The 24,104-nt window shown below is 45.9% G+C and overlaps 1 protein-coding gene and 1 long non-coding RNA gene across 4 annotated transcripts in view; one reads left to right on the top strand and one right to left on the bottom strand.

Annotated features, from left to right (window-relative positions):
* Positions 1-24,104, bottom strand: part of LOC142768444 (uncharacterized) — a 74,140-nt gene that overhangs the window by 37,842 nt on the left and 12,194 nt on the right. Inside the window, exon 2 of the long non-coding RNA XR_012885288.1 lies at positions 3,942-4,201. This is a non-coding gene — a long non-coding RNA (uncharacterized LOC142768444). The remainder of the gene's footprint in view (positions 1-3,941; positions 4,202-24,104) is intronic.
* Positions 9,997-24,104, top strand: part of LOC142768443 (uncharacterized) — a 70,244-nt gene continuing 56,136 nt past the window's right edge. For all 3 annotated transcript variants that reach the window (XM_075870417.1, XM_075870416.1, XM_075870418.1), the window contains exon 1: positions 9,997-10,150. In XM_075870417.1, the coding sequence (XP_075726532.1) occupies positions 10,051-10,150 (100 nt within the window). In that variant the 5' untranslated portion in view covers positions 9,997-10,050. The remainder of the gene's footprint in view (positions 10,151-24,104) is intronic.

Raw genomic sequence — 24,104 nt, 5'->3', positions numbered from 1 at the left:
TTCGATCAACAACTGACAAGCGGCGAAACGCGTCGGCATTTATACTCCCGCCGTCGAATGTTCTAGCGCTACCGCTGGCGGTGGCGTACGTTCCAGAACAATCTGTACCTTTCGCACAGTGGGCGTGATCTTATCGAAATGATCTACTACAGTCCGAAACCCTCTCGAAAACTGCAGGCGCGGTTTGCGCTGAGAATTGTGTAGTGTTTTGGGACGATAACAAAAGCTTGGGAAATGGAACGTGGCAATATGAAAAAAGTGATAGAAAGTGGAACATAAATGGAAGCCTGTTCAGGATGCGCGGTAGAATAATAGAGGGCGAAGCGCAAAGAAAGATCAAAGTCAAGTGGGTTGCTGGTGTTTAAGTTTTTCCACGAATGACTGAACGGTCTCGCAGTTCACCAGATCGGCAGAAAGAGCGTTCCAATCAGTGGCAGTGCGCGGAAAAAATGAGTTTTTAAAGGCTTTTGTTTGACAGGAATATTCCTCCAGTTTGGATGCTCGGAACGAGTTGATCGGCGGTGAACCGTTTTTATGTACGCGTGCCCTTCTATGCGTAGCTTGTTATGGTAAAGTAGAAACATGTACTTTAATCGATCGTGTTGCCGTTTTGCTTGCAATGTATCCAAGTCAGCTTTTTTAACTGTTCACATGGTGACGTGAGAGCACTGTAACGATTACATACAAATCGAATTGCTTTTCTTTGAGTCATTTCAAGTGTTTTAATATTTAGTTGGCTATGAGGGTCTCAAACCACAGATGAGTACTCGAGGATCAGAGGGATAAGAGTTTTACACACAATTAATTTTAATTTTGGAGTAGATTTGCGCAAAGAACGTCTTAGAAATGCTAGTTTTTGTAAAGCTTTCTTTTCATTGTAGGCAACATGCTCATTCCACTTGAAATCTGCAGTTATTACAACCCCCAAATATATATAAGTTTTAACGAACGATAGTTTTTGACCATTGATGGAATACGAGTGCTTCAAAGGAAGCCGCTTGCGCGTAACGGTCATAGCTACCGTTTTCTTTTCATTAATCTTCATTTGCCACACTGCACACCAAGAAGATATTTTTGTTAACGCTGCGTTTAAAAGAACCTGGTTGTCTGCACTACGTATTTCCTGATAAAGAATGCAATCATTTGCAAATAACTTAATACGAACTGGGATGTCATTGGCGATGTCGTCTATAAGAACTTAAAAAAGAAGTGGCCCAAGCACACCCTGAGGGGTTCCCGATTTCACCGGTCGTGAATCAGACTGGACGTTATCTATAGAAACAATTTGATTTCGATAAGAAAGGTAGGCCTCAATCCATGAAGTTAATGTGCTGTTTTTTAGTATAGGTTTAAGTTTCGCGAGAAGTTTTGGATGCGACACGCAATCAAATGCTTTTTCGAAGTCTAGGAAAATCATGTCAATCTGGCCTTGCCTATCTAGAATAGCTGCAATGTCATGAACGGTTTCCAACAGTTGTGTGACGGTTGAGAATCCTTTTCGAAAGCCGTGTTGTCGGTCATTGATTAAACTATTTTCCTCGAGAAAAACTAAGAGATGCTTGAATATAATATGTTCTACTACCTTCGCACATGAGCAAAGCAGGGAAATCGGTCTACAGGCGGAGACGAGAGAAGTGTTACGTGATTTGGGTATAGGGATAATTTTTCCAAATTTCCAGTCATCTGGAAGCGCGTGCTGTGACAGTGACTTCTGAAAAATTATGCGCAAAAACTTCGAGCACCATTCAGCATACTTCACAAGGAACGCGTTAGGTATGCTATCAATACCAGGTGTCTTTTTGGAATCTATGTTAAGAAGCAGAGACAAGATTCTTTCGTCAGATATTGCAAGGTCACTTATTGGTGGGATATCATGAAGCGTTTTAGGACATGGCCTTCTCTCATCGTCATCAGTAAACACTGAACAAAAAAACGTGTTCAATGATTCTGCAATAGTTTCTTTATTAGTTACGATAGTCCCATTTACACATATGTTATGAAAACGCTTCTTGTTTGGGGCAAATTACTGCGAGAACTTCGCTGGGGTTGACAGCAAGAAGTTTTCTAAAGTGACATTATAGTACTGATCTTTTGCTTCCTTGATACTGTCTTTTAATTCTTTACGCACGTTACTGAGTTTAAGCATGGTCGACGGAGTGGTGTTCTGACGATGCTGTTTTCTTATCCTGTTTGCCTTTCGCCCCAAACGAACAACTGGCATAGTAATCTATGGGCTAATATTTGTTATTATTTTCACTTTTTCTGGCACAAAGTTATGAACGCACTGCAACACAAGGTTTTTGAAGAAACACCAAAAGTTGTTAACAGTACAAGTAGTACATTCAGAAAGTAAAGTGAATCGAGAAAATTGTAAGTCTAATGTGTACAGTATTTCTACGTCTTTTGCGCGCGAGAAGACACACACCACCCGTTCTTCCTTTTTGCCTTTTGGAACGTCATTAAGGTTAATGCACATGTAAACCAATTTGTGATCGGATATTCCATCAAGCACATTGGTGTCTGCCACACGACGCAGCATGCTGTTGCTAACGAAAAAAAGATCCAGAGTTTGAGCCGTAGCATTCTGTACGCGGGTGGGTTGCTTAACTAGTTGAGTCAAATCATAAAAAAGGACTATATCGACTAAACGTTTCGCTGCATTTGAAGACGGTACAGGAAAATCAGTATCCCATATAACTGAAGGAACGTCGAAATCACCGCCAACTATTAAATTACTAGAGCAACTGTGGACCATGCAAAGCAATTTTTTAAGCTTATCAAAGAATGCTTCGTCTGTGCCTGGGGGGCGGTAAAAAGCGCCGACTATGAACTTAAGATTGCCTGTATCTACTTTCACACTTACGCATTCAAGATCTGGTATATCGGCTAATCTTTCAACTTGTAAGGTTTCCCTAAATATGATTGCAACTCCGCCGCCTCGACTACTCCTATCTTTGCGATAGATGCTGTGACCCTGGGGCGTGATCTCATCGTAACGTCGGTGCGAAGCCAGGTTTCAGTAATTATCAAAAGATGAGGGTGATAGGTTAACACAACACTGTCTAAATTATCACTTTTTGCTAGAATGCTACGGGCGTTAATATTTAGGCATCAGAAAGTCCCCCGTTCTTGTCGTTTCATTTGTTGTGAGTTGCTCTGGTAAGCGGCCTGCTCGCAGAGACCATTCCACACTGAACTTCATCTAATGTTAGCAATCGATTGTCAATCTTAATTTTGTTATGTACAAGTTTAACCTTTGTGCCAGATTTCCTAATATCTGAAGTGCTGTTTCATAGAAACTTCCTGACGTGCCGAGTGCTTGTAGAGAAATCCTCCGAGACTGAGATTCCCTTCCCTTTCAATTTGAAGCAACTTTTGAGAACGTTAACTTTTTCCCTGTGGTCGAAAATCTTCTCGATCACTGGCCGATTTTTACCATGCTGCTTTCGCCCTAGCCTAAGAATTCGCGCCGACTGAGTTTACGTTCACGTCTAAAGCATGCCTGAACACAATGCAGACTACACTATCCATGAGGTCGTCAGAGGCGTCATCATTCTTTTCCGGTATGCCGAACAGAACAAGGTTGTTACGCCTGCTTCTGTCCTCTGAATCAACGAGCTTACGTTCTAAGTCTTGAACCGTATTTTCCAGGCTGCGAAGTTCATCGCCGAATCCTTTTATTATCTCAGAAGTTTCCTCCATAGTTTTTGATTTCAGCTCAATATCATCAAGCCTTTTTTGAATGTTGTTTTGACCTTCAATCAACTGTGACAACGATTCCGCAGTGGAGGGTCCTGGATTGGATTCAACGTCCCCGCATAGCATCAGTAGGGTTAAAACACTTGCTTAATGTTACAATACAAGATATACAAGCTACGTGGGCATGCCAGCTGGACGAAATAACAATTGCTAGTTTTAACAGATGATACTTCGTTACTAACCTGCACGTACAAAAGAAGCGGCTTGAACATGGTGCTACAAGATGACCAGCCGACGTGCCCACTGAAAGAATCCGGGGATGTGGGGGGGGGGGGCGTTTTTTATCCACTTGAGTTGGCGTTGATGGCGCCGGAAGCAGCGTTGCCCAACCCTCGTCGATGATGGCTTGCGCTTGCGCGGAAGTAGCATTACGTACTTCGATGACAAAGTAGGTCGCATTTTGATGTGCGCTGGCCATTGCTGTTGCACCGCACAGGAGTATCTGCACGTAGAAAAGAAGCGGCTTGAACATGGTGCTACAAGATGACCAGCGACGTGCCCACTCATATTTCATCTCCCCCATCTGTATCGAAGAACGGTGGCTGATAGTGTAACTACTGTTCTTGCATCAAACAGACCCTGAACGTCATCAAGTTGCTGAGATCAAGCCCTTTTGTTACATATTACCGCGGCAATGCCAACATACTTTTGTGAACCGTGGGTCTGAAATAGGGAAAATAGGTCTGACTAAAAAATTTGGAGGGACCTAACATCCCCAGACAGAGAGATAGACAGATGAACTTTGCGTCCTGGGAAGAACGTTCCTAAGAACCCACCGAGGGCTGCACCCACGGGGTCGGGGAACAATTTGCAGGTTTCCTGGACCGCCCGGAGTTGTTTCGCAAGTTGTGGACATGCGATACATTCTAAAAAGTCTGTCTTGTTTACGTGATGCCTCCTTGTTGAAACGCGCAGCCAGGGCACCACATCAAATGAGGGAAGGTGGCGAGCTGATCGCATGCCGAGCTTTTAGGAGAAATGTGCGTATACAGCGCCATAGTGGCCGGTGACGTAAAGAAGCTAGTTTGGAGTCGGAGGGCTATCTGCTGTCTGCTTGTTAGCTCTCTGTGTTGATCTGAAAAGGATTTCCTACCTAGTTGGTAGTGCGAACATAACTCATGAAAGGTGGTCAACGGGTCCTCGTCAGCGCCATCACCATTCCCCTCCCCCTCAGTATGATGGAAGCTCGTTAGCCCGGGGCGGAGAATGAGTCCTCGCGACCGAGCGTGAGCCATTTCGTTGGAGTTGGCTATGCTGGAGACGGAGGCACCCATGTGGGCGGGGAACCACGTCAACACGTGAGGAAATACTGTGCCATTCATGAAAATTCTGTAAGCAGCCCAAAAAATTTGGTTGGTGTCAAAAGACGTGACGGCCGTCATGGAATCGGAAAAAGTAGCGGATGGATCTCTAGTCGTCAGCGCTAGAGAGATAGCGACCTGTTCAGCTACCCCGATGGACTTGGTCTTCACCGAGATGGCAAAAACGGTGCATCCGCTCACGTCTACCACTGCGGCTACAAAGCTATTTGGTCTCGACCGAGATGCGTCTACGAAGAGTGCGTTTTCGCTTCTACTATTTAAATGAGAGAGGAGGGCTTTAGTCCTCGCTCTTCTATTCTGATTATGTACCGGATGCATGTTTTGTGGTAGTGCATGAACTATTATTGTTGACCTAACAGTGTCTGTGAGGGGAACTTCTCTCGCTTTAGTCAGAGGAGAGGTAATACCTGCTCTAGATGGAATCGCCTTGCCGGCTTTAGTGTATGAAAGCATCCATTCTAACAGATTTCCTTGCGATCCATTAGAAGCGCCAGTTCCTTCTTTTGCTCCAGATACTACTCACGAGTGACCCCATGTTTTTGTTCACTATTCATCATAGATGTGGGATGTGAAAGCATCGGCTCTGATCGGTAAACACTCTTTCTTGTTATGCCGAAACGAAACAGCAATCGCACCATAGGCGTGCACGCACAGGCAAACTGGCATTGTGGATGAGTTTCAAAGCTGCATCGCAGGCACCTGCGGATATCGGCGCTGCTGTTGACACCATTACAATGTTCATTACATCATTATGTTGTTCAATTGTTAGACAGGTAGCTCGCACACGTCATCTCTCCTCAGCAAACGGGCCGATTGTTATGGTCCGTATTGTTTGTCATCTGTTCTTCTTGTGGAGTTCAACACGGTGCTGTTCGGTGGAATGTTGTTCACGATTACTTGACTATGCGTATATTGCGAGCATGTCATACGACAGCACTTCCAAAGTCAGAGGAGTGGCTCAGATGGCCTGATCAGAGCCCCACCACCTCCCTCACTTTTCTTCAGATATATGCCCCATAACAGTACATAACATGTTATCCCAGAAGTTGTTTGCCCTTCGGTAAATATCCGGTATCTACACTTGCGTGCTGAAAAAGTGGTATCTACACTTGTGTATGAAATGTTGGCAGGTGCCTGTGTTTGGAACGTTTTACGGGAAACTAAAAACTAAATGCCGTAGCCGCAAATACGCTACATTGACCCTGGGTGTGCTATTATAGGTTACGCACGCAGGCTTGGCAAACGCACGCAGGCTTGGCAAACGTTCATTCAGCGACGCAAAATGGCCTTTCTGGAGTGAGTGGAAATCGTAAGCCACGTGTAGTTTAGTAAAGCGACGATGTGAGCGCCAATATTCTTGTCGTATTGTGTTATTTATGAACACCTGGTGAAAATATATTCAGATATTGCTAGTTAACCAGCACCTACTACTTGGAGAAAATAACATTTTGGATGTTTTCTTTCCATGTGCCGTACACGCGTATCTTTTTACATTTTACTTGGGCAGTGAGTCCACAGCAGCAGTCGCTTTTCAAAAAACAAGGAACACAGATTGATTGAAAATATGATACAAATTTCATCAGCTAGACGTAGACGCATACGCTTTTAAATAGTTCAACCAAACTTTCTTATTGTCTTTGTTCTGCCTAGCTGTTACCTGAGCTAAAGCCTGCCCCCAACCATACTACGCTGCATGACGTCCAGCTATTTATCACAACTCTTTATTTGCATACTGATAACCGACATTATTTATAAGCACAATGCTTTATTCTCAATGATGGCAGGCATACATTTGACTCGATGCAAACTTGTACGGCATTTGATAGTAAACCAATTGCTTGCATGGTATAATTATCAACGCAATGATAAAAGATATCGGTAACGCTAAAGCGAACAGGTTTTGAAGGGCACTTTACGCGCCCGTCTGGCTCTGTGATGCCCTTATTGCACGCTACGAAAGCTGATACAAGCGGAAACCATGGAAGCGAGAGCAATAAAATTTCGACACAAGCATTGAAAGTGTCACCGAATTCGTAGCTTCGTTGAACCCGCAAAAGATGACACAATTTAGCGTCAGGCTCATTGAATAGGAGCTTCTGTATGTCAATATAATCATTGTACTGTCTGAACAGGGCTGTAACTGCACGCACAAAATACTCATAGATACTCGTATTCTCCAACGATACAGTAAAAAAGAAAGACATACTGGCCGAAAAAGCTTGTCATAGTACTTTTCAGCAAGGTTTTTAACGCTATAGCGTTGAAGAGCTTGTTTCGCAGAAATCTCGGCTTCGGCTTTGGCGTCAGCGATTGCGAGCAAAAAGTCATCCTTTTAGCGTGATCAAAAAATTGAGAAAGATGCAAATAAAACGAATAAGAGAAAAAAATCATGGTCTGAGTGCAAACCAAACCTAGGTCGTTTGCGTGGCAAGCGGGTGACAGCCACATCTCTTCTTTTTTTTATGACATTTATTAAAGTATTTGCATATAAAGACAAAATGATGCGAACAAATTTACAACCATATGACAATAAGTGCTCAAGCGTTGCTAATAACCACTCAATAGCTAACACAGCGCGACTCCTTCGCATCAAGAGTTTTTTACATCGTGTTATACAAAGAAGACGGGGGTGAGGCGGAACACCTCACCATGATAGAGTATAAATCTTGTCTGAAGTCTATTTCGTCGTAAACCGCTTTGCTAGTGAGTACAGTGAAAATAAGTTTCTCTGCTTGGAAACGCACTGAAAGTAGCTTTTATGCTCTACAAATGCGCGCCTCTTCTGTACATGTTTCACAATTCAACATGAAATATTGCCGTAATAATGCCTGCGACAAGCGTACATTCCCATCGGGTGTCAGAACATGGAGTTATCGTGGCTTCATAGTTCAAAGCCAATCACCCTCTACAAACGGCACGCACGCTACGTCACCCTCAATGCCACTAAGTCGGTGCATAGAAAGATTGAGAAGATTTATACTCTGAGTGTTTGAAGTACGCACTAGTAACATAATATTGCTATCGCGTTCAACTCCTAAAGGCGCAGCTTAAGGGTCCCTCATTCTTTTTTGGAAAATTTTTCAACTTTTTTGGAACTTCAATTTTAATTTTTGCTTTTCAAAGTCAAGTTAATACATATAAAATTTCAATTTCAATTTTTCAATTACAATTTCAAGTATTTTCAATACATGATTATTCAAATGTGATTTTAGGACATATATTGAGAGGAATTCTATGTTTTGTCTTTAATCATGAATCTATGTGACGTTGTTATCAAGGCAGAGCGAGACTCCTGACTTCAGTGAGTACTCATTTAAACTTGTAAATTTGACAAACAGCTTTTGTAATTAAAGTTCATCGCAAATCGTTTGCAAGCACACAGGGGCAACCAATGGCTGTTAGAGAGAGACAACGATGGTTTGAACAGATCGCACCGCTGTATAATTCATTCACAAAAAGGAACTACGAACACAAAAACGAGATAGCGAAGAAACAGAATGTATCATGTATGTAGGGTACGTTCTGAATCCTATTTTTTCGCCTTTTGCAGTAGAAAGGGTGCATATGAAAAAATAATCACGCAGAATTGGATCTAAACTTGTAGGACCTACCACTTATAAGGTTATGCGTGTTATGTTTCGTACGTACCAAAGCATATGTTTTTTTATGCAAATTACCACAACGTTTCTTTTGTTACGGGATGGCATACTTCAAGTGGTAAAGAGCCAAATCATCTTTACAAAACAACGCTAAGATATTTATAAAAAAGCCTAAAAGACATTTTGCAAGTCGGGTCCATCTCACTAAGGTTATGTAAATAAAACCGTCGGGATTCTTTTGCTACAGTACATAAGGGCCTGCACCTTCACCTACGCAGTGAAAATTTGATCGGAAAAGGAGAAATGGAGAACTACTGACCTGTAGCACGATGCCAGAAAGACGATTGCACGTGGATTTCTCTGAAATAGTTTTTTTTTTATTTCACGAAAAGTTTGTTCTGGTCTGGGGATGGAATGCGGGACCGATATATTCTGAGATGAACGCTGTTTCGATTGTTTTAAACATGAAAGAAGCAATTTGCTGCGCGAGTGTAAATTTGTCGAGGTCTCGTGTATACCGTTAGATATTGTAACAGTATTATTCCGCAGAACCAAATAAAAACAACAGGACAAAATAAAACTCAATACTTTTAAATTGTTACCAATGCTTTATAGAACCGATATGAAGTTGTTAACACCGCTGCGGTTTTGGTTGGGCTATGATAGAGATGCAGACTTACCTGGACTTTCTGTGGGTTCGTTTCGTTAACGGCCATTAGCAGATTCTTCAGACAGACAAGTGTGGATACAGGCTTAGTACCAGTAACACGACTCACTTAATTAGAAATTGCATTACACGGCGCGAGTACAGTTTCTGTCATTACTTTTTTTAAGGTTACTTCTATGTCACCCATGGTCTCGGTAGCATCTTTTTATTTCACTGATGATGTCGCACACATCCACAAATTGGCTTATGTGAATTGCTGCTTTTAACCACATTTTTGGCTACCACGTTATCAAAGAGGGCAAAAGGTGTTGTCTGATGATGAAAAAAAATCATATTTGTGGTTTCCATGAACAGGGTGGTCAAAAATGCCATCTTTCATGACATGCATTTAACAGTGGTCACGACATGAACAAAATTCTGACGTGCATTCTCGTGTTTTAATATCATATGAATCATATAGATGCTTTCGTTAAAAAAATTGGCTCTTTGTTTTTTATTTTGGAGCACAAACAAGGTACGCGACGCGACAGGTGTGTTGGTGACGCTACTCGTCAGAACTTTTATTAAATGACAACACTAGAGAATGCACTCCGTGGAAATTTTCGCTTCTTTTTTTATTTTCAGAGCTTTATGTTTGGGAGATATAAACCAATGATTCTACAAAGCTTACATATCTAATAACAAGTGTTGCCCACTCATTCACATGGCCTGTCGAAACAACACGTTTGTGATGAATCTAGTATTTCTTGCGATCATTTGTTCTTGTATATGGCAAATTATACCAGCAGCAGGAAATGGAGCAGGTAAGTCTTCAAGAGCTTTGAGCAACCTAGTCTAAACATAATTAGGTAGCAGCATTGTTTTCCAGAAAAGGTAGGAGAAATAATACGAATTATTGAGGCCCGTAAGCTGCAGGCTCATGATGCTTATTCATGAATGGTTTCTTGGAAGCACTTACACTTGTGACTCTTGCTTCACGACGTGGTTTTACGACGACATTTGTGGGACGGATACACCCTTCTCTAAATGAATGGTTTCAGGCTTGGCTCTACTAGTATCTCATCAAAGCAATCTCCCTCAGAACACCGCATTCTTTGCCCCTTCCTAGGTTTCACGTTAGTGAAGCTTGAACATCTATCCCTACATGCTTCGCACCTCTTTGGTCGAAACTCAAGAAGTCTGGAGAAAAAACTGCCTGCGGGAAATTTTTGTCTTGCCAGAAGGTTTAGCCGATCAAAAATTTTTGTTTGCGTTAATTTCACAATACGCACGAAAGGCCATATCTAAAGCAACTAGAAGTGGTTGATGGCGTCAAAATTTATTTTTTTCGTCTTGGAATCACTGGTAATATTTGACACTTAGCATACCTCTCTTGTCTTTGCCCTTTTAGTAAAGCTGGATGTGTGAACTACGCATTCCCAAAAAACTACCTAACTTGTGCTTACGAGCTTAACCACCTGCCAGTCAAACTGCATAGCATGCTATAGCAATAAGATGTGGGTTTGGTTTTCTTAAGCTGAACTGGGTAAAGATTTTCCTAATTTCAAACGAGAATATGAAATAAATAGTTATTTTCAATTTAAGGTCAGGCCGAAATCTAAGTTTTGCTGAAAAGAAAAATTAGACGAACTAATTGGCGGGTCAATGGCAATTTATTGTCGCATAAGTGATCGTAAGGAGAGATATATACGAAACCCCTAAAGGGGTTAGCATGGCTTAAATTGCCGTGAGTGCTGGCGTACACTGAAGACTGCTGGTAAAAAAAAATTCGCAGATCCCACGTTGTGTGGGAATTGATGATAAGCAAAGCAGGAAAAGAAATGTTGATATCTCACTTTAAAACCAGCCCAATCTTACGAAGTTGAGGTAAATGATGCCGTACATGACTTCCGTGTCATGATCATAATGTTTGGATGTGTCGTTTACCTTCGGCATCTATTCACGACACGTGATACCAAATTTAGTATATATGGACCTAGCGAAACGACCACTAGAACATTACGAGCGTGGTATGTTGTCATGTTCTTACATGACACGCATGTCAGGATTATCATGTTTGCACCAGTCATATATTGCGTCACCCATTGACATCACGTAACACCAAATTTGGTGTTTGTGGAGCTAGCAAAACGGCCGCGAGCGCATCATGAAGGACCCAATATACTCCAATGTAGCGTTCACGCGTGCGCATGCAGGGCACAGCGACGCTACGTTAGCAAGACGCGAGCACAGTCTGACGCCAGGCGCGACCAGCGTCCGTCGGCGCGGCCCTACGGCAACCAGCACGAAACGCGATATGCTGCATTTCGTGCTGATGCCTTAGTGTAACACTATTTCATGCCGATGAGTTACCCAGACAACACTGCGTCTCCCTCGTATTGTGGCGGAGGGATGTCGGAAGCGCTGAAACGCGCATCCCTCAAAGCTACGCAGCGCACCTGTAAGTATATGGCAGGATCGGTGTCAGGTGTGGCAACGCTGGCGTGACGCGACGAAATGAACGACGGCGAGCACGCGCACCGCGTTATGTCGAAATGCATTGGCGCCTTGACTGTGGCATGTAGTCATAATCTCACATGACACGCATGTCATTATTATTGTGTTTGCACCAGTCACATACCTTCGTCATTCCGTGGCGTCACGGAATACGAAATTGGGCATATGCGAAGCTAGCGCAACGCTGAGATTGCATCATGAATGTGGCACGTAGTCATGTTGTTACATGACACGCATGTCATGATTATCCTGTTTGGATGTGTCATTAACCTATGTGGTCCGTTCTCGTCGCGTAATAGAGAGTTTCGTACATGTGAGCGAAACGGCCGCGAGCGCATCATGAGTGTGGCATGTAGCTATGTTGTTACATGACACGCATCTCTTGATTATAGTGTTTGTACCAGTCACTTACCTTCGTCGTCCCTTTACGTAGTGCAATACCAAATTTAGTAAATGTGGTGCTAGCGAAACGGGCGTGAGCGCATCATGAGCGTGGCATGTAGCCATGTTGTTACATGACACGCATGTCCCGATTTTCATGTTAGGGTCTGTCGCTTGTGTTCGCCATGCAACCATTGCCATACCATACCACTTTTGCAACATGTCGTGTGAACTAAACCGCCGCAAGAGCTACAGGATCATCAAATGTAAATCCTGACATTCATGACATATGTATCATAATTTTCATGTTATGACTAGAGAAATATGTTCTTCATAATGTCATGTTATGCCATACCAAGTTTGGTATCGATACCATTATTGAAACGGCCAGGAGAGCTAAAAGTCGTAGGTGGCATGATAGATAGATAGATAGATAGATAGATAGATAGATAGATAGATAGATAGATAGATAGATAGATAGATAGATAGATAGATAGATCGATAGATAGATAGATAGATAGATAGATAGATAGATAGATAGATAGATAGATAGATAGATAGATAGATAGATAGATAGATAGATAGAAACGCTCAAAGTCACTTATGTTCGCTTCGAAATGCTTCGCTTTTAAAAAAATGACAGCATATTCACGGAGTGAATGATGGAGATTGGGGCGAAGCATTCGTCCGTTCCTTCATTCTCGCTTCCGTTCGTCCATGCGTACGTCTGTGTGAACGTGCATGCGTCCATTCGCCCGTGCGTGCGTGCGTCTGTTCATGCGTTCGTCCCTGCGTTCATCCATGCATCCGCTCCTGCGTACGTTCATGCGTCCATCCATGCATCTGTCTGTGTGTCCGTTCGTCTTTCTATTCAACACTCCAGAGAGAAACAACTTTATTGGTGGCATAGCAAGGTCGGTAAACTTAATTTGCTGGTGGTTCGAAGGGTGGTGGCCAAAAGCTTGCCACGACCATTTCGGCCCAGTTGACCACTTCTGCCTGAAGACGGTAGTCAGCTGACGACAGGAGCGACTCCCACACCTCGAGGGAGGAAGCCGGCAGTATGGTTCTGGGTGGGGGGTTGCCCTCGCATTCCCAGAGAATGTGATTTTGGGTAGCTTTCACGCAACCGCAATGTCGGCAGTCTGATTTAATTTCTTCTGGATAAATTTTAAACAGCCGATAAAGGCTGGGAAAGAATCTGTTCGGATTTGCCTCCAGACCGTGGCCTGTTCCCTTGACATATCTGCCTGCGGAGCCGCGTATGTCTTGCGGTTCTCTCGGTAATACGCTGTAATTTCGTTATACGTAGTGATCCCTTCCTGCGGGAAGTCCAGGGTGGAGAAGTCCACATCCCGGTTGAATAAACCTTGGGCTACGCGGTGGGCCACCTCATTACCTGGGTTCCCCGCGTGAGCAGGCACCCATATAAGTTGTATTTTATTGTCTCGTTTCTTATTTTTTATAATGTTGGCCACTTTCAGCCCAACACAGCCCATCGTAAAATTCATGAGCGCTCTTTTCAAATCACTCAGGATAGAACTGGTAGCCGGAATCGAGGTGGCCAGCGCGATGGCAGCTTCTTCTGCTTCTAATGATGAGGCCGTTTTTACGGTGGCTGCAGTGATAAGTTTCCCACTGCCGGTCACCGCGCATATGGTGTAACGGTCTCTCGCTTGTCGAGCGGTGTCAAAATACAGAACGTTTGGGCCATCCTGTAATTATTTTGCGAGGTTTTCCACTCTTGCCTTTCGTCTCTCGTGACGTATTCCTGCCAGCATATTTTTGGGCAGGGGTTTATTTATAATGTCTGCACGAGTTGCCGCTGGTAGGAAAACCTTGCTGCTGAGCATGCAACTAGTGCGTCGTCCGAGACAGTTGAGTACGTGCAAGCCTGCTTTGGTTCATGAGAGCCTTTCTTCTTGGGCTGTCAAATACCCTTCTATTAGTTCCTCCACTGTGTTGTGGATACCAAGGTGCAGTAGTTTTTCTGTGCTTGCGTATCTGGGAAGTCCTAGGGCACGTCTATATGTTTGTCTAATTAGGGAGTTAAGTTTTCCTAGATCCTTCTTTCGGAGTTGGTAGTAGAGGAACGAGTAGGTGACTCGACTGATTACAAAAGCGTGGATTAACTTGCATAGGCCGGATTCCTTAATTCCCTGATTTTTCGTTGCCACTCTCCTTAGAAGACTAGTCGTTTGCTGAACGGATGCCTGTAACTTGTTGATAGCTTCTGTGTTATGGGTGTTATGCTGGATGAGCATTCCTAAAACCCTGATTGTGCGAACAGTGGGGACAACGTTCCTATTTACTGTGATATCGATTGCAGAGCGCGCTCCACTTTAGGGGCCATCCTTCTAGTTTTTGGTTCTGATTACTAAGAGCGCGGATTCGTTGGGAGAACAACTAAGGCCCACTTCCTTTACGTACTCCTGTACAGTGTCGGCGGCTGTTTGCAACGCGTCACAGATTTGCCCATCTGAGCCTGTGCAGGTCTATATGATGATATCATCAGCATACAGCGAGTGCCTAATGTGCGGGATCTGATCCAAGTGAACGGGCAGGCCACTGATCGTATTGTTAAACAGGAATGGTGATAACACGGCTCCTTGTGGAGTGCCCCATGTTCCAAGGGTGATTTTGTCGCTTTTTACGTCGCCAATAGTTCAGCCGTGCGTTCAAGCAGAAAAATTCTGATATAATTGTAAGTGCGACTGCCGACGTTCATTTGGGCCAAGTCAATTACAGCAGCATGGGACACATATTATCGAATGCTTTAGTGATAGCCAGGCCCAGGATGGTCCTGGTAGCCGCTGTGTGCCTAAGATTAATTATTTCATTGTGGAGTTGCAGCATTATATCCTGTGTGGATAATTGCTGGCGGAATCCCACCATAGGGGGGGGGGGGTAACAGGTTTCTCGACTCTGCATAAGCTGTTAGTCGTCGTAGAATCGCATGTTCCATTACTTTCCCTAAACATGATGTAAGGGAAATAGGCCGAAGATTTTCCAGACTCAATGTCTTGCCCAGCTTGGGAATAAATATCACTCGAGCACGTTTCCAACTTGGCGGTAGTGCCCCAGACGCCCAATGTTTGTTCATAAGGTCAGTAATTGCCGTAATAGACTTATTGTCTAGGTTACGCCATATTTCGTTGGAAATTTGATAATCTCCTGGGGAAGCCGTTGTACGAATACTATTCGAAACAGCACGTATTTCCGCCTCGGTTATATCTCGATCTAGCTCATGGTTAGTATTTCCGGAGTATTCAGGCATTTGTGACGAGTCTACCTGTGTGTTTAATTACCTGTTTTTCAGTTCTTTCTCCACTTTATGGTTGGTGCCCGTGTATTTGTAAATGAGCTGATGCATTTTATTGCGTGACGTGTTTTTAGTCTGTTCAGGACCCAATGGGTGCCTGAGGAGATGCCAGGTGTTTTTATTTCCTAGCTGACCGTTGAACCTGTCGCATAGCTGATGCCATTGTGTTTGAGTAAGTTTTTTTGAGTACTCCTCGATGTCCCTGTAAATTTGCGCTAGTCGGTGTTTCAACTTTTGATTGTGCTTTTGGCGCAGCCATCGGCGATGTAAGCTGGCTTGTGCTTCCCACAGGTGCACAAGCTTGGAGTCCTGGACACGGTTGTCCCACTCCATTGGGGTTTCGCATGTAGCCTGTTTAGCATCATTAGTGAGATCGGTGATCCACTCATTGAGGTCTTCGATAGTGGTGGTTAAGCGCTTGTCTCTCAGGAATCGAAAGACATCCCTTTTTATGTGTTTAGTAGTGAATTTTGTTTTTTTGCAGCCTTTAATGGGTACGTTGATGGAAAACAGATAATGGTCACTTCCTAAATATCGTTCAGTGTTTTCCCACGTAACTGCGTAAGCGTTTTTAACAAGTGTCAAGTCAGGGGTTGTGTTGCGACTGACGCTATTCCCAATCCTGGTTGGTCGGTCGGGGAGCGTGAGTAGGGTGAGACCCAAGTCCCTAATCGTTATCTATATTTTAGTGCCCTTGCGGTCACATTTGGGATAGCCCCATTTGGTGTGTTTGGCATTAAAGTCACCCATTATTATCAGCTGTGAGTGACCCGCTATTCTGCTAGCTTTTCTTAGAAGTGAAGCAACGTGGGTACTAGTATCTCTGGGTAGACTATACAAATTTAAAACGTATACACTGCTGTCTGAGCGTTTGTTGGGGGGGGGGAGAAGTTCTACGAGAGTATGAGCTATTTATAGATATGGCAAGTCCTGTTGGATTACCGTGAGATTGCGTTGCGCCAGTATGGCTGTAGCGGGTTGCTTACCGGCAGTAGTAAATTCGTTGAATGCGGCATATCCAGAGAGTTTCGCAAAATAACCTGTCTCGCGTAACGCAATTATATCAAGGGACTGGTCGGTGAATTGGAGGTGAAATTGCAAAGCTGCCCGCTTGTTGCGGTGGCTCCTGCAATTCCACTGCCAGAAGAGCGTGCTTGTCGCGTTGGCCGTCTTTTCTCGAATATGGCGTAGCCCTGACAGATTGGGTCGAGGGCATTTTGGGACTTTTGTGAGCAATAGGCTGCGTGGGAGTTGAGGACGGTGTCTGTGACGTGATTACGCCGGCCGTAGTTGCATTCTCGGTCAGAGCAGGAAGCGAATCTAAGCGAGCTGTAAGGTTAGTGAGAGCCATACCAAGGGCACCGATACTCTCAGTGAGCTGTTCGATTTGAGTTGTTTGCTCCCTAGACATATTGTAGAATAAACATTATAGCCTTTCGATTCGATCATTCATTTGTGAGACGTTCGGGCCTGGGGTGGTAATTACGGCTGTTGGTTCGGCAGCTTACGTTTTGTGCCCCTGACCACGTCTACGTCAATTGTGGCAGCGTTTTCATTTTGCGCGGCACAGGCCACGATCTGTTCGGTACTGTTCGTAATAGTTGCGCTAGCGGGTGCTTGTTAACGTTCCAATAGTTTATTTTATCATTAGCGGCAGCCAATTGTTGTTTTAATAGTTTGACCTGTTCTGCCAACTCCCTCACCTGTTGGTTTTCGAAGGGTTGTGTCTGCGACTGTCGCTGCTTGTCCGTCTGCCAAGCTACACTCTTTGCATGTGGGACGGCCGGAAGTCTGGTGTGGGGATCCCGGGTCCTTGACGGAGATCGGGAGTCCCGGGCCCCGTTGTCAGGTCCGGTAGCATTGGTGCTCCTTACCCCAGGCGTCGGGAAAGATTCTTGACAGTTCTTATTGTCGGTAGTAGTACCCTCGGTCTGGGAGTTGGAAAGGTGCCGAGTTGCTTTGTCGGTGCTCTTGTCGTTTCCTGGAAGCTTCTTTTTGAGCAACCGGTATGTACAGTTGCGACTGCCGGTTAGATGGCCGCCTTTACAAATGATGCATTGCGCCGGGCAAGTGAGTTCTTTGCTGTCGGTAGGTTGCGGGTGGCTTTCGCCACAACGACGACAGTTATCTTGTTTCGGCTTCGGACACACGTTGGTCCCATAACCAGTTTGTCTGCAATTGAAGCACGCCTCTACCCGTTCTCTGGAGGGAAACTTCAAGAGCGTGAAAGCAAGGTAGCGGACATGCTTGGGTAGGGTATGACCAGCGATGTTTAAGACGCAATATCTGGTCTTTCCCAGGGGCCGAGCGCTTACGATGTCGATAATTGGATTGTGGGCGCGAAGCTCGTTGAAAATCTGGTCATCACTTTCGATGCTGTGCGCATTGAATATTATGCCTCTAACCGAGTTGTCGGGTGCAGGGGCGTACGCAGCCATGGCACAGGATTGGTCAGTATTTTTCACTTGGGTAACCTTCAGGTAAGCCATTGCACGGTTCACATCAGGCGTGCTGACAGTGATAGTGTTGTTGGTCGGGTGAATGCGCATCTGGTCGGTTGTGAGAGACTGCGCGTGAGTCGAATTCGGCAGCGGTGCATGAGGCTTCAAGGAGGTGGGCTGGTCCCAGATCCGCTAGGTGTAACGAACCCTGCGGTCCAGGACTATTTTGTAGTCTTCCGGTGGTAACCGTAGCTGTGGGCGTTGCTTTGGAGGGGGCGATGGTCGTGCACGGTAAGGAGTCGGCTTGCCGCATTGGGTGTCGGTGGTCACATTGTCGACCGCGTCTGAGCTGTGCTCGGGATCAGGACGGCGATATCGGCGTTGCATGGCCAACGCAGTATGTGACCACGATCCGTCATTAAGTTATTCATTAGTTATTGGCGTTCCTGTTACGACAACTTCCATTTTCCTGTCTAAGACGCGCTCTGGAAGCGAACCCTGACAGAGAAAGACGGCGTCTTGTCGCAACGACGCCGGAGTAAGGGACAAACCTCATAAGCGCGAAAATGCACGCGGCAGCGACGAGCGACGTGACGTAGATCAGCTTCGCGCGATCAGTCGCTAGCGCAGGCAAACCTCATTCACGCGACGGCTTCGGCGAGCGAATTCCACTGTTGCTGGCATGAGCCCGTCTATTCGCACCAAGAAAACCGCGTAGCGAGCGGTATTTAAAAATAAGATATATTGTTGTGTAAGGAAACGGAAAGTGTTTATGAGTGCCTTGCAGCACTTTTTTTTATGCACATGCGTAAACATTGCGTTATTTTTTGTTGCGCATACGTGACTCTGGCAGGGTCACGTGCACCTATGTAGTAATTGTCTTTTCCGGTATTTCGCTATTGGCTGTTTGAGCCCAGCACTTCCGGGCGATGAGCGATGGTTTCCGAATCTGGAGAACCGAGCGATCGCGCGAAAACGAGCAGGTGACACGTCACGCGAACGCCCTGTTTCGTCGCTCATAGCGTCGCTCGTCGCTGTCGCGTGCATTTTCGCGCTTATGAGGTTTGGCCCTAAGGGTAAGCACGGTAGCCTAGCGTAGTCGGGCCTTTTGCGTTGCGTTCACAGCAGCGAAACAACGACTTGGCGGTGGGAAGTGGTGATTTCCAACGGTGCCTGGTGTCGTCTTGGAGCGTTGGGTCACTTTTCAGACGTAGAAATGGAACTTGTGGCGATGCAGCAAGGTGAAAATGCAGAGTCCATGCGAAACGTGTCCGTGACCTCCGGCGATCACAGCGCCTCCCTTGAACACTCCAAGTACCACTATCTCGCATCTTTTCATCATAAATTCCCCATATAGAAGCACCGCCGTCCAGCAGACATTCCAAGGACTAAACGAGAGGTGGCACACGCACACTTTCTTAAGGCCAGCGCCTCGGGTCTACTTCCCACCTTTAACCATCTCGAGTTCATGGTATATACTAGTTCACTGTATTCATGCCACTACGGCCCAACGCTCGGTAAACCTTTCTAAAACCAAGCAGGTTACGCGCAGCGAGTATAACGTAGCAACCTTTTCCTGTCAGATAGTGCTCAATGTACATGCCAGTGGCTGCTAATGGGAAATGAGAGACAGGTGAATTCGGCTTTTACTTTCTTACGGCTTGCGCTTCGTATCTACTTCCCACCTTTAACCACCTCGAATTCATGGTATCTACTAGTTAATTGTATTCATGGCACTGCGGCTCAATGCTCGCTAAACCTTTTTAAAAATAAAGAGGTTAAACCCAGCGAGTATAACGTAGCAACTTTTTCTTGTCAGATAGTGCTCAATGTACATGCCCACGGCTGCTAATGGGGATCGCAGCGTGCGCGTTAACTAAAAGCCGAATGCTCCTGTCTTTCATTCCCCCTTAGCAGCCATTGGCATGTTCATTAAGCACTTTTATTGTTCAACTACGCACAGAAGAAATCTCTCACCGGCACTACTTTCGAAGTCAAAATGTTATTCTTGTTACACACTACAACGACTACGAGAGATGTACGGGTGCCGCTATAAGAAGCTTCGCCCTTAAAATGCTGACACCGTAGTGGGTATTTCTGACAACGGCATGTGTAATTTGCACTAACACAATCTTGCCCTGACTGCTCGTTAAAACACCTTTTTTTTATGGGAACTTCTGCGCCTAGCGGTAAGGTATGCACACTGGTGGTTCAATGACAATGCCGGTAATTTATGAACGCAAGGAGCGTCGATTTATCCAGTGGCTCGTGATGCGTACAAGCGGAAACAGATGAAAGGAACTTTATATACTAGCCTTGTACGGCTGTAAGTGAACTAGCTGGTATATTTTGAACACAATTCTGGCTACACTTCGTCTTTTACCCGCTCATTATTTCTCTGCACAATGTCACAAATTTTGCCTAGGCTATTGTCAGACGTAAAAACAACAATAAAGCCGTACTATATTTTCTTTCGGCTGTGAGATGCGCAATAAATGTGCGGTATACCAACGTTATGTATCCTTCTGTCCCTGTCTGCAACAATGCTTGGGCTTAAAGGACTTCCTTAAGCATTTTGCTGGGGTGACTACTGCAACAGCTGATGGGCCACTGCATTGACAAGATATTATGGTAACATGAGAGATCGATAACCAGAAAGCTCACCTTGTTAGCTTTCTTTACGCTAACGAGAGCGTGAGCCGACGAAAATTCGGCGAGTGCGCAGTTTCTCCGCCGGCACAGGAACGATGAAACGCGTCTGATGATTGAGGTATGACATATCAATTATAGCAGTTGCGCATGTATGATCCAGAAATTGATCAACCCCACACAAAATCAAATCACGTCCCTTAGCAGTTGGTTTTCTTTTGGAACACCATGCTTGCCAGACTGACAGGTTTGCATATTGCATGTGCATGCGCGCATAACTTTTCGTGTTTTCTTTCTTTTCAGCCACTGTGCACTTCTTCTGTTGTTAGTAGTGTTTGTGTCGTCCCGACCCCCTTTTTGTTCGTGTGTGCGCGCCCTGTCTCATCGAAAATACACGCTTACCAACTAGTTCAGCTATCTGTTAGTCTGAACAGGTAGCCCGTTTTATTTTTGTCACAACTGAGCTGACGCGTTTGTGTCACAACTGAGCTCCCTTATCGGGGCCACGCCAAGGCGGCAGGGGAAATTTTTGCCGGGGTGTGATCACCATCAACCCGTGTGAAACCCTGCAGCGCATCAAATCTGAAGTCGAATGGCCGCGACGCACTATCCTGGTGGTCCGCAAACTTGGTGACTCCAGTGCAGCGGTGGTGACCTTCGAGGGCACGAAGCTTCCCCGCTTCATCTTCTACCACAATGTCATGGCCTACATGCGCCCGTATAACAAAACCATCCCAGCCTGTTCTCTCTGCAGCACCATTGGTCATCGACCCTCGGCTTGTCCACGACCTATTCCCGGTCGCTATACCCGTTGTGGCACTCAAGTCCAAGTGACTCCTGAAGACCTAGCTCATCATGAATGCAGCCCGACATGCCTCGTCTGCTCCGGGCCACATGAAACCGGTGCTCGGGGATGCCCAGTAAAGTATCGGAAACCTAAGCTACCATCGACCCCAAAGCGGACTGCACCCCCATCAACAGGCCCACCAGCGGATACGGAATCTAATTGTGACTCACCTCTCACTGAACCGCCGACCCCACCGCCAGCCACCTCAATTCACTACCCCACACTTGTCACGGGATCACCTCAGGTAAGCAGCCGGGCAGGGATGAATGCTCCTCAGCCTCTCCTTCCCTCCCCTCTCCCTTCCGTAATGCTCTCCACTCTACGAAAACAGAACGTGCTTCTTCAGTGACAAATCGCAGCTCTCACTAAGCAGGTCGCAGCTCTCGAACTGCAACAGTGGAAATTGGCAGGACCTCCCACTGCTACCCCATTTGTTGAACCCACCACCCCTAAACTTGACCATCCAGCTCCGCCACCCCACGTAGTAATACTACTTCCCCGACGACGGCGTCGGATGCCCCTAAAGCTCAGGGGCAACTCAGAACATTCCTCCTATAGACCAAACCTTACCATTGGAGGACCGCATTAGTCGCCTGGAAAATGCTGTTGTGTGTGCCACATGTCTACCAATAATGTTCAACGCAATGTAGCTGAGGTGATTCAGGTGGTTCAGGCCTGGGCTGTCACCCAGTTTTGCATCAAAACTCGCTCACGCTCAGCCCCTACGGACAGCAATTCTGTCCCGCGTCGACGCAAAGTTGCCGGTTCCTCTTCAGCGGCTTTCAATACAGCTTTCGTCCCCCTTCCAACTCTGCAAAGTCAGGGGCAGGGCATGGAGGATGAGAGATAAAACTTTATATTTTCATTATGGCGACTCCGTGATTTACATATTCACTATCATCTCAATTCCAATTCATTCAATTGAACTGCAGGGGATTCGGGAACAGGCGAAAGTGCGCACATCTTCTGCTCTTCCTTCAATCTCGGGGCTCTCTTCCTGCAGTCATCGCCCTTCAGGAACGCGGTTCAAACCCTACCCTCTCCAGCTACTGCTCTATACAGGCGGCACTACCACTAGTCTACTTGTTCACAAAACATATACGGCTGCTCAGATTGATCTAGACCTAGACCTCCCCTACGATTACTGCATGATCTTCGTTCTTCCCCAGAAACGAGGTACTCCATCAATTCATATTCCTAATGTGTACTATCCCCCAAATATACAGCGGGTCACTTTCGCGGAACTCTACTACAGGGCTCTCGGAGTGGCGGCTCGGCAACCCTTGCTGGTGGTCGGAGACTTCATTGCTCCTAGCCCACACTGGGGATACCACTTTGAAAAGCCTCGTGGCCGGAAGCTTAAAGAACTTACATCCACTCTTGGTTTCACACTGCTCACTGACCCAGCGCATCCCACGCATGTGGGAAATTCGGTGACACGCGATGCATGTCTAGACCTCTCACTCACGCGCAACATTCGCAGGCTACGTGGGAAAACCTCGATGACACTCTTAGCAGTGATAATTTTCTGCTGAAGATCGCCTTCCCGACTCGGAAAATGCGCCAAATCTGGGGTCAAGCCCGTATCACGGACTGGTCAGCTGTTCGCACTAAGCCTTCCCCCTTGCACTCCTCCCCAGAGGACTACCAGGCGTGGGCATCATACGCCCTCCATACACAGCAATCATACACCAAACACATTCCCACTTCCACATCAGCCCCGGTAGTGAATCTCCACCTTTGGGATGCACGCCAGAGCCTTACCCGCCAGTGGCAACGATCTAAGCTAAATTGTAAGCTTCGCTCCTGCATTGAAATGCTTACATCAGAGGCTGCTCCCTACTCTGCCCAGCTTGCGGGTGCGAATTGGGTCGATGCCTGCGTGAGGGCTGCAGGTCAGATGAACTGAAAAAATACAAGGCGACTATTTCGGAGCCTATTGGATCCCTCTACTACCCATGGGGAAACACGACGCCAGCTTCGCCGCGCTTATTATGCCTAACAGGGCCCGACAAGTCAACTCGCAAAAGACCTCTGTAACCGCTACCTCTGCCGTACGATTGGCCCCATGGGCTCCGAGTACGTCTACTCTGGGCTCCCCAACTCAGAACTTGATGCCCCCTTCACGCTCCCGGATCTTCGGGCGGCGTTAGCTAAAATGAAGCGAGGTACTGCACCAGGTAGGGATGGCATTACAGTCACTCTATTAGCCAACCTTCCCCATTCCGCACAACTCTCACTCATACAATTGATGAACGCAGTATGGGACGGTGAACCCTTACCCCCAGAATGAACCACTTCGGTGGTCACATTCATTCCCAAACCAGGCAAGCCTGTCAGCATTCAGGCGTTGCGGCCCATCTCGCTCACCTCTCCAGGGCCACACTTATGGAGACCATGGTCCGCTACTGCCTGTCCGAATATGGGGAAAGGAAGGGCGTCTTTGGTGACTCGATCTTCGGGTTTCGCCCTAATCTGTCTGCGCAGGACGTCCTTCTCCAACTCCAGCACGACATCATTGTACCTACTACGATGCGCCACAATGAAAAAGCCATCCTAGCCCTCGATCTCCGGGGTGCCTTTGACATTGTAAAGCATAGCATCATCCTTACCAATCTTAA

This window comes from Rhipicephalus microplus, chromosome 8 (genome assembly GCF_043290135.1).
Source record: "Rhipicephalus microplus isolate Deutch F79 chromosome 8, USDA_Rmic, whole genome shotgun sequence".
In the NCBI taxonomy this organism is placed as follows: domain Eukaryota; kingdom Metazoa; phylum Arthropoda; class Arachnida; order Ixodida; family Ixodidae; genus Rhipicephalus; species Rhipicephalus microplus.
This window is presented reverse-complemented; position numbering and strand designations above follow the sequence as displayed.